The sequence below is a fragment of the Oncorhynchus mykiss genome, chromosome 17 (assembly GCF_057628025.1).
Source record: "Oncorhynchus mykiss isolate SJ-2025 chromosome 17, ASM5762802v1, whole genome shotgun sequence".
Classification (NCBI taxonomy): Eukaryota; Metazoa; Chordata; class Actinopteri; order Salmoniformes; family Salmonidae; genus Oncorhynchus; species Oncorhynchus mykiss.
The window spans coordinates 53,872,460-53,890,288 of record NC_143038.1 but is presented as its reverse complement, the minus strand read 5'-3'; the positions used below and the strand labels follow the sequence as shown (position 1 = coordinate 53,890,288).

Here is a 17,829-nt window from a genome sequence, read left to right as displayed (position 1 = left end):
ACAAGAACATTGACATTTGAGAAAGATAACAACCTTAATAAAAACATTGGACTAACAAATCAATTGATCTTCCCACTATATTTTAAGCAAGCAATGTGTTATATATTCCTACAAAAATATATTTTCTAGTCTGCTGCAATCAAATGTTTGTTCAGAACAGCTTGTATTTTAAGGGAGGGTGGGCCTATTTTTGTTTGTTGTTTTGAGTGTCAGAAGTGTTGGAATTGCCTGTTATTTAACAGAGCAGGTAGATGTCAGATCCGTTTAATAAAGGCCCTGCCAAAGCCTCTTATGTTTTCCTGCCCCTCCACAACCTTCTTATCTCAGCCTTAAGAAGGGAAAACAACCCAACTGATTAATTTTAGATCTTTTTTCCATGAAAAGAGTAGCTTACAGTTTAAAGCAATCTCACACAATGTTCAGTCAAGACATCAGGCCAGTGTATTAGAGAGAGATGTTATTGCTGTCTGATCATACAGTAAGCCCATATGGGGATCAACAGTATCACAATCAGGAACTGGGGCTGCCAATTCCACTATTGTTAGGGATTTAACCCCTCGATAGACACATTGTATTTTCCATATCTCTTTTTAGCAAATATTTTGTACATATAATAGTATTTCACAATATTCTTCCAATGGTCAGAAGTGGTATAGAGAAACTCTGGAATTGGGATGATGAAGAAACAGAAGGAAAAGAAAAGCTAGTACTAAGAATAAGTAGCCTACTTTTAAACATACACAATGATGCCCTGCATCCATGACAACCTTCAATGCCCTTCAGAAAATGCATCAAATTGCAATCCTCAACTCATTCCAATACACCTGTCCATATAGCCCAGAGTCCAAAATGCTAATGCAGAAAATCCCTCATGCAACGCTGCTCTGATGTCCTCTTCTGTGCTGGTGAATGACCTGGGGAAGCCTGGACTGACCTGAGTCAGGCTTGGATATCCTAGGTCTGCATGGCTCTACTGGACTCAGAGCAGGCCCAGAGGGGACTCTCCCTTCAACCTGCTGTCAATCACTTTAATTTTGGCAGACACATGGGGTCTGTGCAGAGTGGGCGGCAGCCAGCAGGGCAAACCAAGGCCTCTCAGGTGGCCATACATGCTCTGTTCTCTCAGGCTTCCTCACCATTGTCCTGCTCTGCCATTCACTCCTCTGCTCTAAGCATCAAAGGCAAGGCTGCCCCGTGCTTTGAAAAGCTATGGGCCATTCATTACTAACAGTATGGAGAACCTCCTGCACTTGGATAAGGGGTCAGAAAAATAGATGGATGGGAGGGAGTTGGAGGAGAGTAAAAGTGGCACCAATGACAAATGTTTCAAAGAGATTGACAATTAAAAAAGGTGGGGGAAGAGAAACGTGCTAAAATGAGAAACGTGCTTAAATTGTATTTAATATAGGACATGCTGAATGTGTGTGTGACAAAGAAAGAGTGTGCGTGTGTGTGTGTGTGTGTGTGTGTGCTTGTGTTGGTGTTCTGTAGGTGAAGAGAGGCAAACAGACAGAGTGCATGGTGGTTGGTGTTCAGGGGCAGGTGAGGGGCAGGAGATCTGACAGGCTAGAGGAACTCAGGAGGCCTTCAGGACACAAACACTGGCTGACAAAAAGACTCACTCAGGAATACATTAAAAAAGCAATTTCTGCAGTCCATAGCACAGGAACGCTCCATTGCTTTGACAGAAAATGTTTTCCTCTTAGTAGGCATTTTATCAGCAAACTTTTCTCAAGACATTTGATTTTCCTCTGAGCACTTTTATATAAAACAACAAAGCAGATATAGACTATGCTTTGATGCGTCTTAAGACATATTTGTGAAGACCTCTTGTGACAACTTAAGACAGGTCTGGGAAAATATATCTCCTAAAGTCTTAAGATGTCTTTAAAAATCTCTGTGTCTCAAAATGTCAGTAGACTTTATTTCTTAACTTACAAAATCTCAAGACAGAGATGGCTGGTATGCTGATTACATTTTACTTTCCACGAGTTTGAACAGTGGTTCAAAAGAATGTGGCCCATCCCAGCCTATGACCCTTTGGCATGGCCAAATATCATACTCAAAATCAAAGTAGTCCTTTGAGATGTAACACTTCATAACCACATGAGACCACAGTACATTCTGTTAGGTGACATGCTGGTCCTGTGATTCTCTGATGTAACACTTCATAACCACATGAGACCACAGTACATTCTGTTAGGTGACATGCTGGTCCTGTGATTCTCTGATGTAACACTTCATAACCACATGAGACCACAGTACATTCTGTTAGGTGACATGCTGGTCCTGTGATTCTCTGATGTAACACTTCATAACCACATGAGACCACAGTACATTCTGTTAGGTGACATGCTGGTCCTGTGATTCTCTGATGTAACACTTCATAACCACATGAGACCACAGTACATTCTGTTAGGTGACATGCTGGTCCTGTGATTCTCTGATGTAACACATCTGTAAACATAGCTCTAATGAAGCGATGTGCACAAGTTCACTGAACACCAGTGCTTCCCTGTGGTCACACATTCACATTCCATTTACTCACATTAAGACGGTGGTAGAAATTGTCATCCTCTGTGTGACCACTAATGGAGAGTGTGAGGACCACTGTTGGTCGGTCGGTAGGCCTAACAGGAGATTTACAGCCTGTGTTTAGCCATTGACAAACTCATTTGTTGGGGTTTTGAAATAATACTGCCTGATGCTATTTATGATTCTGTCAAAATTGGTAAGCATAGGCCTAATGGTGAGAGGGGCTCAGGCTAACCAGTCCTGGGATCTTACCTAACTGGAAATGTCTCATGTCCAGGTTTAGGGTTTAGCCTCAACCCTAACACTAGCTTCATGTCCATATCCCAGCTCAATCCTAAACCTAACCCTAACCCTAGATTGGCAATACATTGCATTTACAGCTGAAAACCTAATCCTAACCCTAATCCACGTGTCAATCTCATTCCACGGAGAGCGGAGTGTCTGTGGGTTTTCGCTCCTCCCTTGTATTTGATTGATGAATTAAGGTCATTGATTAGTAACAAACTCCCCTCACCTGGTTGTCTAGGTCGGAAAGGAAAAAACTCAAATCTGCAGACCATTGGCCCTCTGTGGAATAAATTTGACACCACTGCCCTAACCCATACCTTAATACCCTAACCATAGATTGACAATACATTACACTTACAGCTGAAACCTTAGCTTCCTGTCCACATCCCAGCTCAACCCTAACCCTAGCCTCAACTGGTTATATATCGTACTTTATTCCACACAAGGGTTTAATGCCGTTAGCCGGTATCCCGAGATTTCCCAACCAAGATCCTTGCCATTTCCTAAGAAAAAAAACATATGGGTACCATGGACCAATAATATACCATTTCTATGCCACAATTTTGCAAAAACTACAAAATATGCACGTGGGAAGCTGCATGAAACAGACATATCAACTATCTGGCTTAATCCGTAGCCTACATTAGACCAGTTATCACACCACTAGCAGCCTATCATTTACTCAACATAAAGTCTCCAATAGACTTCATAGGCTACTTGCATGGCTTCTATAAATTCAATTACTATCTGTAGACTACACACAACCTCAACGCAGTTTCAGTATCGACAATCTCCATCACACATTCACTAACTTCTAAACTATAGCTGTGTGGCTCAACGTATCTGTGGCTGACTACTCACTGTTAACAAAACGACTGATTGCTTGGTGCCCTTCTGATGTAATACATTCATTAGTTGTTTCATTTATTCATTCATTCAATGCACCATTCCCTTTCCTCTGAATAAGAAACAAAGTAGGCTATGGACTGGCCTCCAAATGTAGATACTTTAACATCTTATTTACAACTCTCTCCCATCACACACTACACACACCATTGTCCGCAAGGTTGTTTACATTTGTGTTAAAAAGGTGTGCTATGTGGCATTACAGCCAAATAGCATAGAGTTAGATATTAATGTGACACAGGTCATCATATTATAATGTTTTATCACACCTGGAGGTCACTAGATGGGCACTGGTACAGTAGTTAGATCCAGGAGGGAGATAGGGAAGATAGGGAGGCGAGCACCTTCCAGGGATGGAGAGGGTGTGGGTGGGGGGGGGGGGGGGGGGGGGTAGTACAACCCTGCGAGGGAAGGAGTTGGGGGGGGTCTCATTATCTTTAGGTTTTTCTTTTCCTTTTTCTTTGTCCTTTTTGTATGCATAGCGGATTATTATACATTAAATGACAGAAATGATCATATCTTTGTGTCACTGTGCCTAAAAAATGTATTTTCCTTTCCTTTTATTTGCATATAAGCAATGTATAAATGCTGATCATTCTAAGGGGAAAACCCGCCAAAAGCTTGTGTTATTGTAACATTGTATACAGTACAATGGCGGTCGGTGACGTTCATGATGAGGGAGTCAGGTTTTTTTTCATGAGCATGGCCTTATTTCTATTACAGCATATTGGATAACTGTCATTCATATTCCATTCACCCAGTTCAGTGTAACATCGATAGATTTAGGTTACTACATGATATTCTAACTCCCTATGCCCATCATGAGGTTGCTACAACATAGCCTATGAATGAAAGTTTACAACGCAGGTGCACACAGGTCGAGAGAAAAATTTGACGTGACAGACAGTGACACATGGACAGACAGTGACACATTCAATATCGCCTTGCACACTCTTTTCTGCATCTAGGTGATCTAGGGCTAATCGTTAGTCCAACAGTTGCAAACGAGAGTTTCTGTAGGACAAATTCAGGTATGTTTATCTCAGTTCCATTCCGTTTGCTTCCGTTTAAGAAACTTTATTTAACAGAATCGGCGGAATGAATACACCCCTGATTAAGCGTAAACACAGTTCACTTTCATAGCAGCCACGTTGTATTCCATCTCGCATCTATGCACTCTTCTCCTCTCACCTTTTCCCTTTGTTTGTGGACTTCAATGCACAACAAATAATCTGAAAAAATCTTTCCAAGCCAAGCCAAACCATATCAATACCACTACACGCAGCTTTCATCGCTGTCACCATATTGGCTAAAGCAGTGGTTCCCAAACATTTTATAGTCCCGTACCCCTTCAAACATTCAACCTTCAGCTGAGTAACCCCTCTAGCACCAGGGTCAGCACACTCTCAAATGTTGTTTTTTTGCAATCATTTTGCCACACACACACACTATACAATAAATGTATTAAATATAAGAATGAGTGTGAGTTTTTGTCACAACCCCGGCTCGTGGTAAGTGACAAAGAGCTCTTATAGGACCAGGGCACAAATAATACTATCATAATAATCAATCATTTTGTTCTTTATTTAACCATCTTAAATATAAAACCTTATTTGCTCATAAATAACTCACCACAGGTTAATGAGAAGGGTGTGCTTGAAAGGATGCACATGACTCTGCAATGCTGGGTTGTATTGGAGAGAGTCTCAGTCTTAAATAATTTTCCACACAGTCTGTGCCTGTATTTAGTTTTCATGCTAGTGAGAGCCAAGAATCCACTCTCACATAGGTACATGGTTGCAAAGGGCATCAGTGTCTTAACAGCGCTATTTGCCAAGGCAGGATACTCGGAGCGCAGCCCAATCCAGAAATCTGGCAGTGGCTTCTGATTAAATTCAATTTTTACAGAACCGCTTCTTGCAATTTCGATGAGGCTCTCTTGTTCGATATTGGTAAGTGGACTGGAGTCAGGGCATGAAAGGGATAACACATCCAGTTGTTTGTGTCATCCGTTTCGGGAAAGTATCCAACTCACTCAGGTGCTTCGCTGTATCACAATTGACATTGTCCGTAAGCTTGAGTTCATTTGCACACCAAAAAATCATACAATGAAAGACCTGTGTGTTGTCCTTGTTAATGCAAACAGAGAAGAGCTCCAACTTCTTAATCATAGCCTCAATTTTGTCCCGCACACTGAATATTGTTGCGGAGAGTCCCTGTAATCCTAGATTCAGAACATTCATGCGAGAAAAAACATCACCCAGATAGGCCAGTCATTGGAGTAACTCATCATTATGCAAGCGGTCAGACAAGTGAAAATTATGATCAGTAAAGATAACTTTAAGCTCGTCTCTCACTTCAAAACAACATGTCAATACTTTGTCCCTTGATAACCAGCGCACCTCTGTATCTTGTAAAAGCGTTACATGGTCGCTGCCCATATCATTGCATAGTGCAGAAAATACATGAGAGTTCAGGGGCCTTGCTTTAACAAAGTTAACCATTTCCACTGTAGCTTCCGAAATGTCTTTCAAGCTGTCAGGCATTCCCTTGGCAGCAAGAGCCTCTTGGTGGATGCTGCAGTGTACCCAAGTAGCATCGGGAGCAACTGCTTGCACGCTCGTTACCACTCCACTATGTTTCCCTGTCATGGCTTTTGCTCCATCAGTACAGATACCAACACATCTTGACCACCAATGTCCAATTGATGTCACAAAGCTGTCCAGTACTTTAAAAATATCCTCTCCTGTTGTCCTGGTTTACAGTGGTTTTCAGAAGAGGATGTCTTCCTTAAACGTAACAGACATATGACGGGAGCTGTGCCAGGCCCGCCACATCTGTTGACTCATCCAGCTGTAACGCATAGAATTCACTGGCTTGTATGCGAAGCAGTAATTTATTCAACACATCCTGCCATGTAACTGACGCGTCATGAAACAGTATCATTTGATAAAGGCATTGTCTCTATAGATTTGTTGGCCTTTTCCCCCAGCACTGGCCCAGCCATATTCGCGGCAGTAGGAAGAATTAAGTCCTCCACAATAATAGTATGGGGTTTGCCTGTCCTAGCCACTCGGTAGCTCACCATATAAGACTCTTCTAGCTCCGTCTTATTAATGGTATCTTTTGCTTCTATACCTGTCTTGCTACTCAAAAGTCATCTTAATTCTCGCTCAAAAAACTCCTGTGGCTTATTTTTCAAATTGGCATGTTTTGTTTCTAAATGTTTGGTCAAGCGTGAAGGTTTAATTGAGTTGTGAGATAGTACTTTTTCACATATGGCTCACACTGTGGCTCAGGAAAGGCACTACTCCCAATGTAAGTGAACCACAAATCAATGTAGTTATCATATTTGCACCTCTTCAATGGTCCAACGTCTCTGTCTGTTGTTCAGTGCTTTCCCTGGTAAAGGGGCAGTAGCTCTTCGGCTGCCTCAGATTCACAACTGTTAGTGTCCATGCTAGCTGGGCTAACAACAAATGTAGAACTACTGATGCTAGCATTGAATGTGATCGTGGAAGCAGAACAATGTGTGTCGTCGACAGGTGCAGGTGTAGTACTGCTGGTAGTAGCAGTACTACCACGAGAGCTGGTATGTGTCTCTATGGACAAGGGCCTTACTTTTTTAGCCATTTTCCCATTTTCGAGCAAATGGAATGAGCAGCAGCTATGTTTGGCTACATACGGTCCGTTAGTGGAATTCCCGCAAGAGAGTAACAGTTAATGGGGTTGGATATTAATTATTTGACCAGCCTACCTGTATTTGACATTGTGTTGTTATTTCGCAGAACACTAACGTAACGTAAACTCACTCACTTTTGTACATCTCCTTGGTCCGTACAATTGACCTTATTTTTGCGCCCCAAAAACGTAATACTTCCAGATCAACTGTAATATCAATACCAATGTAAAGCACAATTTCTCCCCTTTCCAACAAAATTAATGAGGAGACCTTCATGATGCCCATCTCTGCATAATTCAACAAGGCAATGAGCTCCGTCGGGTCTTTTTAAAAATGGCGGGTGGGGAGCGAAGGCTACTAAGTGATCTTGAAAGGGGGAAATATGTTGTGTGAAGAAAACAGTTTTTTTTTCACCCGATTTGTCCAATTAATCAACTTTAAAATGTAAATAAAACATAAAGAATTTATGTAATGTCTCATCACATACCTGTTTTGAGGTTTGTGTTGAATTTGAAGAGGGGTTAGGGCTGCGCTAACGTTAGCCTCACAAGTGAACTGCAGCTGTTCCGGCTTTTGAGTGTCATAATGGCTCGCAGTATGGCTCATGAAATATTAGTTTAATATTAGCAGTAATTATATTAATTTAGACAAAAATCATGAATAATGAAGTTTTCTTACAAGTGTATATGGTTAACCATGATTTTAATCTGCGAGAGAAGGGCTACCCCTGGTGGAAAGAGGCTGTATGGCACAAAATGAGTCACTGTACGTTAGGTAGTGACACGTCACAATGTAAAGTACAGCATCGGGAGGGGTCAGTTTTTTCATCTTTTCTCAAATACTGTAATCCATTACCATGTCAATCAATGCTGAATCGAAACATAGTTCACATCCCGGATGTTGATGCCAAAACAGTCACTACAGTCACATTCGTTTTCATTGCATCCTTCTCGCGGTTACGCACATTTGTACAGAATGGGGTGAGTTTATGTTAGATGGTTTCATTTTATTTTTGGCAGTGAAACCAGGCTACTCAGGCAAGAAGAAAAACTCATCCAAATGTATAGCCCGGTTGGAAAATATAAATGGACTGTTTGAAAATGTGAATAAAAAAAAAAAACAATAAATATTTTTATTGTTATTTTCTTTTTAACGTTAATCACATTTTTATTTGTAATGTCATAGTCAACATAGCTAATAAAACTAACGGTTAATAAACCCCTTACAATCATGAAGTCACGTTTCAGTGTATAGTTAGTAAGCAATGGCGGCAATAAATTAGTAAAACCAAAACCTTACATTGGCTTGGAAGAGTACAAGTGTTGTGTTGGGATAGTCATAACCAGCTAGCTAACATAGCATCCCTCTGTTTGAGCAGGGTGTTTGAGAAGGTTAAACTAGCTAGCTGCGTTTGCTAGCTAAGTCAGTGAAACTGAAAGTGAAAAAAACATGAAATCTCTCTCTCTTGCTTCTCCTTCATTTTTGAAGAAATGCATTTGTTCAAAACTGTTAAACTATTGTCTTTCTCTCTGAGTCAACTACTCGCCACATGTTATGCACTGCAGTGCTAGCTAGCTGTAGCTTATGCTTTCAGTACTAGATTCATTCTTTGATCCTTTGATTGGGTGGACAACATGTCAGCGCATACTGCAAGTGTTCAGAAGTTGTCATAATTACTGTATAAGCCTATGGAAGGGGTTGAGAATCATGAGCCTCCTAGGTTTTATATTGAAGTCAATGTACCCAGAGTAGGACTGAAACTAGCTGTCATCTGGCTACACCATGGTGCTACCCTATAGACTGCTGTTGAGGCTACTGTAAACCTTCATTGCAAAACAGTGTGTTTTAATCAATTATTTGGTGACGTGAATATATTTAGTATAGTTTCATCAAAAAATGATAACTTTTTTAATGTTTTACAATGATTATTTAAAAAATAAAATAAAATTCACTGAGGAGCCTCCACTGATTCAGTATAGTCTTGTATGTCATGTTGTAAATTCTAGTTCAACAACAAGAATCAAATCAAATAACTTGTGCTTGCAGCCTAGAATCAATGACATATTGTGGTGGTGAATAAAACCAAAATTAACATAGAACTGTTGTTTCCAATAAAAGAAAATGTAATTAATGTTGTTGTATTGTACTGGAAAAAATGACAACAAATTATAATTTAATGAGTTCAATTAGGAAAAAAAGTTTAACTTTTTGATTGGGGTGAGACTTATCAAGACTTACAAGACTTATCAAAAACCTAAAGGATCCAATGGGGTTGTTTTACAATATGGAAAAAAAAGTAGCCCAATAGGTTTCCAATAGGATTCTCATAGAGGTGACACAAATTCCTATAGAATTGCGAGCAACTACAGTATAGGATTCAGTAGGAGACATGTTCTCTGGTCACTTGTGGCATCGTGGCCAACTCTCAGCGGCAGGTCGCTCTGGAAACTTCTCGACTTGACTTCCTGCAGAGTCAACAGGACCAAGGCGTTCTCAACACTTTGCCTCCACTGTTTGTCACTGAAAATAAAACAAAGAAGTGTGAATGTCTGTAAGTTTCTGCGTGTGTATAAACTGAAGAGAAAATATAAATGTATTTAATAAGTCAATAGGTTTAACAGCGATTCTGAATGCTGTTTGTTACTTTTTGCTTCATTTTCTAATTCAAAAAAATGGTTTGAGATAAGAGTTTATAATGTACACTATAATTGAATTAGGTTTGGAGTGAACCTGGATGCCAACAGCTAGCAGATGTCATCATACATTTGGCATCATGAGCTTGGCACAGGTGTTTTATTATTGTTGTCATTTCACCACCACCTCACCTTTTTAATATTGCATTATACGTATAATTGTGAACTAATAAGCTGTCTACTTTGAGTATGAGTAGATTATATCCGGGATAAACTTTGCAGTTACTGATTTAAAAAATGTATACATTACATACTGTGCATTGAATTATATTAGACTTAGAAAACATGATAGTACAGCAAGTCCACCGTTTACTAACAAATATAGTATAGGTCTAGTGTATCACAGTAATAGATTGGGAAACAATAAACAAACAAATGTGTCATGCAAATGCAGCGTCCCGGACAGCTGCATTGTGTAAGCTACATGTTTGCTTGCCTGCTTTGGAAAGGAGAGACAAGAGCTAGTCCCCTAAGTCGATGCCCGAGCTAATTGCTGAACGTGTTTTAATGCCGAGTAGTGTGCCGAGGTTACAGCAATAGGATCAATGTTTATTGTGTGGACGAGCCGGTAGTGGGACTGAATAAACTCAAATTAGAGTTACATCATTTACATATGAGTAGAATTAGTGGGACTCGTTTAAACCATTCTGCGCTAAAGTTGCAGGTGTGTAACGGGATTTAAGATGTAGCATAATTGCCCTACATATTCAGGTCTTGGTTACATAGAAATACATACCTTTTTTTCATCAGTAAAGACAGACTGTTGTGAAAATGTATGGCTTATTTTCGTATATTTTCTACATACATTTAATTTATGACAATCATATACAAAAAGAGCAGAGAAACGAACGGAAGTCAGTATCCTAAACACCTGTTTGTCCCTCAGTTTAAACTGTGAAACAAAGTCGACATAAAAGCAGTTTATCTCAGTTCACATTTTCCACATTCACCCATTAAGAAAGACTTTGTCAAGGACATGTAAATTAACTTATCCACACTCGATGTCTTACAATCCTTGTATTAAGGGGAGAAAACCTTAGAATGGCATGGCCTACATAATAAACATCAACAATGCGTTGTCAAACCAATAATAGGCCTAAAGGAAATCATAATGCGCAGTTGTGTGTGTGAACTTGCCAAGTTCTTTTGGAATGTATTTTTGTAGTCATTTGTTGTGCGTCTCAGGTAAAATCGTCTGCAAACAAATGAATTTAAGCTGGTCCTTATGAAAAAAAGAGGAGAGGGCAACTGGTCATTGTAACAAGCACACACAACTCTGGATTCCAGCAAACTTTTTATACTGGTTTAAAAAGAGCTCTTTTTATTTAAAGGTCTACCTCTGACCAGGCTAAGTCTTTTCTTCCCCCTTAATCCGTTCTTTTATTTCAGAAAAACACAAAACCAGGTTCCACGCAGTGCTTTAGTAGCTAAATGTGAAAGAGCAGTTTTTTTCGGGCTGAGCTGAGCTCTGAATCGCTCTAGAAAATTGGTTCTTCTGAATAGGTGGAGGAAAAACGTTTAATAGGATCCGAGGGAGGTTCTGCTATTGCAATCTGCTCTTTAAACAGGTGGAAATTGGACCTTCATAATTATACAAATAGTAATAAACCAGCATGGAAAAAAAACTATTCCATCTCCAAGGATTAGCAACTCACAATAAAAAGTTTGTCTGGTCAAACCGGAGGACAAAAAAGTATTATTGTTAATCAAGTTAAACAATCTCTGAATGACTGACAAATTGTGAATTGTACTAATTAGAAGCATACAGTACAATCAGAAAACGTGTTATATGATCTTATTCAATACTTAGCCTAATATTTACAGATATTCCAATTCAAAACATGGTAGCCTGAAATAAACCGAATACAATGCAAATGCTAGTCCTTTTTACTAAAACCAGTACTGTTGTCAACAACAATCAGCAACAAACAAATTATACTAACAATAACAATAGCATAATAATAATAATAATAATAATAATAATAACATGCAGCCTACAAATAATAACAAACACATTGTTCAAATTAACATGATCAAATGGCCCTCATCTTTTAAAGGAATAGACTAAAGCATAGTTATTCGATTAGAGAATGGCTGGTGGTATAAGCAGAGAATTTGAGGATGGAGACATAAATAATAATCTGTAATAACTGTCATGTATACCACCCCATGGCAGTATATAAGTGGGCGGCGGGAGAAGGGGCAGGGCTGGTGATGGCGTTTCCTTGTCACCCTTGATATGAGCTAGTCCATGTGATGTAGCTAAATGCAAGAGACAGTGATCTCGCGCTGATGAAGACGTCCGCTTCCAAAATGTGACAGAGCAGTCACGCTGCTATCTCCGAATACATCTGTCGTCGCTTTACAAAAAGGTAAACTTCAACATTGACTCAGACGCTAAATTTGCTATCAGATTCTCAGAGGTGCTGAATAGGAATGAACTCACTGCTTTTTGCCCTTTTCTTTTCCTTAACGAGCTCTGTAATGTTCTGTTCATTTTGTGTGTACTAATGAGCATTAATCTGGTACCCCTGGACGCTATTGTTCAAGGGATGCCCATTTGAATGCAAATGTGTGAGATTGTAATACCAAGGTGCCTATTAAACTGATGTGCGTCCGGTCTTTTCTGGAATTCAGGAGGCGAGGACAGGACGGCTGGTCGGCTGCTGCTCACACCAAGTTCGGTACACAAAATGTCAAGTTCTCTCCCTTTGGGAACGGCAATGTCTGTCCCACGACTCGATGGCGGTAGAAACGGAGTGTCCGCCGCACCAAAGGCGCTGGCCTTCTCCATTGAACGGATCATGTCCAAGACCTCTGAACCAAAAGTCCGTTTGGATGAGCGGCGAGTAGTGGAGACTTCAGAGGGAATGAAGATGCTGGGTCTCTGCTCACCTATACCGTGCATGATCCCCCTACAACCTTTTAGCTACGACTTACAAGCCAAGGCGCTGATGAATTACTCCGAATTTTGGAAAGCTAATTTCAGAGGAACACTATGCACTTCTGCGGCGATGTGCAAAGCCAACTGTGGGATGTGTGGCAAAATTGACTCGGGGTTGAAGCACTCTTTATTACCGGGGAGGGTGATAAAACCCCAAGTCATCCACCAGGCAGTGGCGATGCCCACCAACGGCTCTCTTTATTATTTCAACTACCTGGACTCTGCTTATCACCAGTCTGAGCTGCTAAGCGGACACTTGTTTTCCTCTGCCATGGCCAACTCACAAGCCCAAGCTTCTCTCAGTGCGCACCAGAAACTGCTACTGCTGGAGAACGCCAAACTCGCATGCGCTTCCACCGAAAAGTTTCCGACACCTCAGTACCCACACAAGGAGCATCTCCCTGGCCAGCTCGACCAGATAGTGAAGGAGAACCATAGCCTGAGCTCGGAGAAAAATGGAGTGAAAGCGCATAGCAAGCACAACAGCTCCACGGACGGGAAACCCAAAAACTTCACCTGCGAAGTGTGTGGAAAGGTAAAGCATTTCATTCAGTATAACGAATGGCAAAAAAATAATAACGATGCAATTGTTATTGTTCGTTTTGTTTGTTTATTATTTGCTATGCAAATCACTTACATTTAATGTAAAAAAACATGTAGGCCTATAGACAATAACGCAGTATCAGTTATTGTAAATGTTTTGTGCAGTAGATTAGAATAGGCATACCCTATTTACTTGGACATTAAATTGAAGCTGACATGTCTTTTTCTCATTATCAAAACATCTCACAAATTAAATACAATAAAACTGAAAACGAGCTTGTTTGTTTTCTTCTGCAGGTGTTCAATGCCCATTATAATTTGACACGACACATGCCAGTGCACACAGGCGCGAGGCCGTTCGTGTGTAAAGTGTGCGGGAAAGGATTCCGTCAGGCCAGCACGTTATGCAGACACAAAATCATCCACACACAGGTGAAACATGTATTTCACTCGATAACAACTAGATTAGTTATATATGCCTATATTATAAACTCCCTCGAGGATTGCTTACAAATAATAATAATTGAGATATTTTGTATTTCTTTATCAGGAAAAGCCTCATAAATGCAACCAGTGTGGCAAGGCGTTCAACAGAAGTTCGACGCTGAACACTCACATACGGATCCATGCCGGGTACAAACCTTTCGTCTGCGAATTCTGTGGGAAAGGATTTCATCAGAAAGGTAATTATCACTATTTAAACCTTGGTCAAGATATTCAGGATATGTCCTCTAATGTAGGCTATATTTACAAAAACCAGCATTATAGGTTTTAGCCTAGACCATATGTTTTGAGATTAATATAACACCAGAGAATCATAATAAAATAATCCAGATCATATTATTTTCAGCCTGCATTATAAATTCCCAGACAAATATTAATAAAAAAAATAATGCTTTTATAACAATAACTAGGCTATATGATGGTGGTAATGATATATCCCAGTTATAACATAATGATAATGTAGACTAGATTACATCCAAAGGTAAAGGCAAAGGCACACAATTCCCAATATTTAGAGGCATGTCCATATTATTGGTATTATTGATATCCAGTGCTGCCCTCTGATGATGTTGAAGCGTCAATTTAAATCGGACATGTCACTTTACACTAACTAACTCTCCACACAAGACTCTTAAATTCGACATGGGTCAAGAGACAGACCTTTCTCTGGTTTATAATCCAACCGTTTTCAGTTGCTGTTGCGTTTGATTGTGACAAAGTTTGACAACTTCTTGACTTCGACATGCAAATCGCTGATTAATGAAGGCTGTAGAATGGAGCGCCTTTGTGAAGAGTAACTTAATTGTGAACTGTTGACCTTGAGGAGAAAAAAAGGAGCTAAATGTGTTCCCTTTCGTGTATGCTGTTCATTTTATTCGCGATGTTAATTTTTATTAATTGCATTTCCCAATTTCAGGAAATTACAAGAACCACAAATTGACGCACAGCGGAGAGAAACAGTACAAGTGTTCCATCTGTAACAAGGCCTTCCATCAGGTCTACAACCTAACCTTTCACATGCACACGCACAACGACAAAAAGCCCTTCACGTGTGGAACCTGCGGGAAAGGCTTCTGCAGAAACTTTGACCTGAAAAAACACATAAGGAAATTGCACGACAATAACTCATGTAGGCCTATATCTGTGGCGACCGATTCTTCCAGGGGACCCGAAAGCTGAGTTTTCCATTGGATTTGGACAGTCTCCCTCACACTTAAATTGACATTATTAAGCCTCGCCAGCGCAAATGTCTCAATGCATTTGTTTCTCCAGTTTTCAGTGAGTGATGAAAACATCAAATACAATTGTTAAAAGAAGGGAACCTATAAAGCATAAAAATAAACATTGGGACGACTTGATAGCCTGATGAAAAGCAAAGTAGTTTTTTTTAGGTTTTATTCGATTTTTAAATTACAATAATGAGGATGGGAATTTTGCTTTGTTGCAGCAGTGCAGTAAATCTGACCGTGAATGAATTAATGTTATAAACATTTAAGAAGAAAATTACTATTTGCTCAACCCATGGGGAAATTCAGGAGGACGTGTTGTTTTTCTTCTATTGCATAACTTGTGAAAATCGAATTGTAAATAATGAAAATAAAATGTTATTTAAGTGTTTTACCTTGGGCGCATTTGTATACATTACAATGTAGGCTACATACAACTAAATTGTAACCTATATGTGGATAAAAACGTTTTATACATCAACATAACTTATGCATAAAATTTAATGTTTAACAATTTCAAAAGTTGCCATTTATTAATAGGAAATAAAAAGTGTATCGTACATAAAATGGTATCGAAAACGTTTAGGTTTTTGAGAAAAATATGCCTACTCTAAATGTATATAGGAGTAGGTTAGTCAATGATTTGAAAAGGCCTATAACATATCAGAACGGATATTTCAGCCTTCTTTCAAATCAAGTTAAATGTAGCCTATGCCAAAAAAACAGTTGCGAAGACAGTGATCGGTCTGATAAGCCTATAGGCCATTTCATCCTCTCAAATATCCAGATGTTTGCTTTTTCACAAAAAAAAGATTATCAAGCAGCTGTTTTACTAGCACCAGTGTGTGGGCTAGTCTGGGTTTATACGCCAATAATACATGGCTCCTGTTACTTGGTTGGGAGAAGTAGGCCTGTGTAGCATTATACACCTCCACTTTAAATTGGTAGCTATAAATTCAGTTTAAGCACTTTTTGCCAGACAAAGAGACAAGTCTGATGATGCTACACTTGACTTCCGTGTAATGGCACAAATGATCAGATATAACATGGACTCTTGAATGCGAATTACATTAATCAGCTAAACGCCGTCGATGGTAGGCTTCCGCGCATATACGTGTTCATCAGAATATGAATAATAGAGCACTTGGGCCATATCTTCCACCTCTGTCCAACTTTAATAAAGGATAACGTATTCTGCACACGGCTCCTGGAACAATATTATCCTTGCGGCTAACAGAAATTCTGACGAGAGACGGGCGCGTGCTCACAAATCTCGGTCTACCAATTAGAACGTGTAATAATTATGCACCATGCCCAGGGACCGGTTAGAAGGCTAATATAACCAGTTGAATGGTCTGTTCACCTCTTGTCCACCCTGGTCCTGCTAGTTCACATAAAAGCTCCTTCAAAGACCAGAATATACCAACTAGTGTGTGTTTAAAAAAAAAAAAATCATTGTTATATTGTCAGTTTAAATTATATTTTGCTGTTGTCATATCGACCAATACTTTTATATAGTCCTAAAGGCTCACATTATTGTTCAACATATAGGCTCTGGGAATAATATTTAAATATGTCACACTCTACCCGTATTTGTAGGCGTTGAACATTGTGCGTAATTTGAACACTCATGTGTAGTGCCAGACACAGATTGTGCGTAATTCCAGTTTAGGCTACGGAGTTTTCAATAGAAATCCAAGCAAGGCACTTCACATTGCGTCATAAATGTTATTAAGTGTATGCATTAATTGTTCTATCAGAAGAATAACAAATATTCTCAAATGTACTTTCGTTAGGCCTAATTATTCTCATATTTTAATTAGCCTACGTAGGATAGACTATAAGCAATTTTTCTATACAAACATTCCAAAGTTTCATCAAATAATACAGTTTAATTGACCACAGTCAATTAGTTGCGGGTAGGGGGTTAGCATATGCAGAAAAATATCATAATCAAATTCCAACACAAACATAACAGCTAGAATATCACGGGGTCATTTATGCCCAATTAAACAATAGGCAACGCTATCAAATTGGTATCCCCTCGCACGGACAATCTGGAACATGTCCACACCTACAATCATATTGGGTTGATGGGCCGAATAATCACTACAGTGTTGCCAATGTTACTTGTTTTTACGTCTTATAACAACAGGTTTGTTTTGTTTTGTATAAACAATCTTTACAACTCAGCCTACATTGAATTTCAGTATCCATTCATCCATCTTTGTTAGGGAATAGTCTATAGATGGGAAAATGCGAATGGTGCGAGTTTCTCAAAATAAATGTTTGTGTGTAGAAACGCGTCAGGGCTATGCACAAGAGTGTCCGTCTTGTCCAAAGCCGGAGAAAAGAGTGCAGGGGACTGGAGTAAACAACCTAAAGGCAGCAGCGTTGCCCTTTTCTCTGCACATACCTCTCACGCATCAGAGCAACCAGCTTCGTTTCTAGAAACACGTTAATTGACAACGGAGCTCATTACTGCGTGCACATGTAAAACAGCGAGAG

At 39.6% G+C, this 17,829-nt stretch overlaps 1 protein-coding gene across 1 annotated transcript; it reads left to right on the top strand.

Annotated features, from left to right (window-relative positions):
• Positions 1–12,278: 12,278 nt before the first annotated feature.
• Positions 12,279–15,715, top strand: LOC110494489 (fez family zinc finger protein 2-like). The gene is made up of 5 exons (XM_021569601.3): positions 12,279–12,476; positions 12,742–13,583; positions 13,889–14,023; positions 14,142–14,274; positions 15,012–15,715. Exons 2-5 carry the CDS (start codon positions 12,798–12,800, stop codon positions 15,272–15,274), a joined length of 1,317 nt encoding a protein of 438 aa, XP_021425276.3. The 5' UTR covers positions 12,279–12,476; positions 12,742–12,797; the 3' UTR covers positions 15,275–15,715.
• The last annotated feature ends 2,114 nt before the right edge of the window (positions 15,716–17,829 follow it).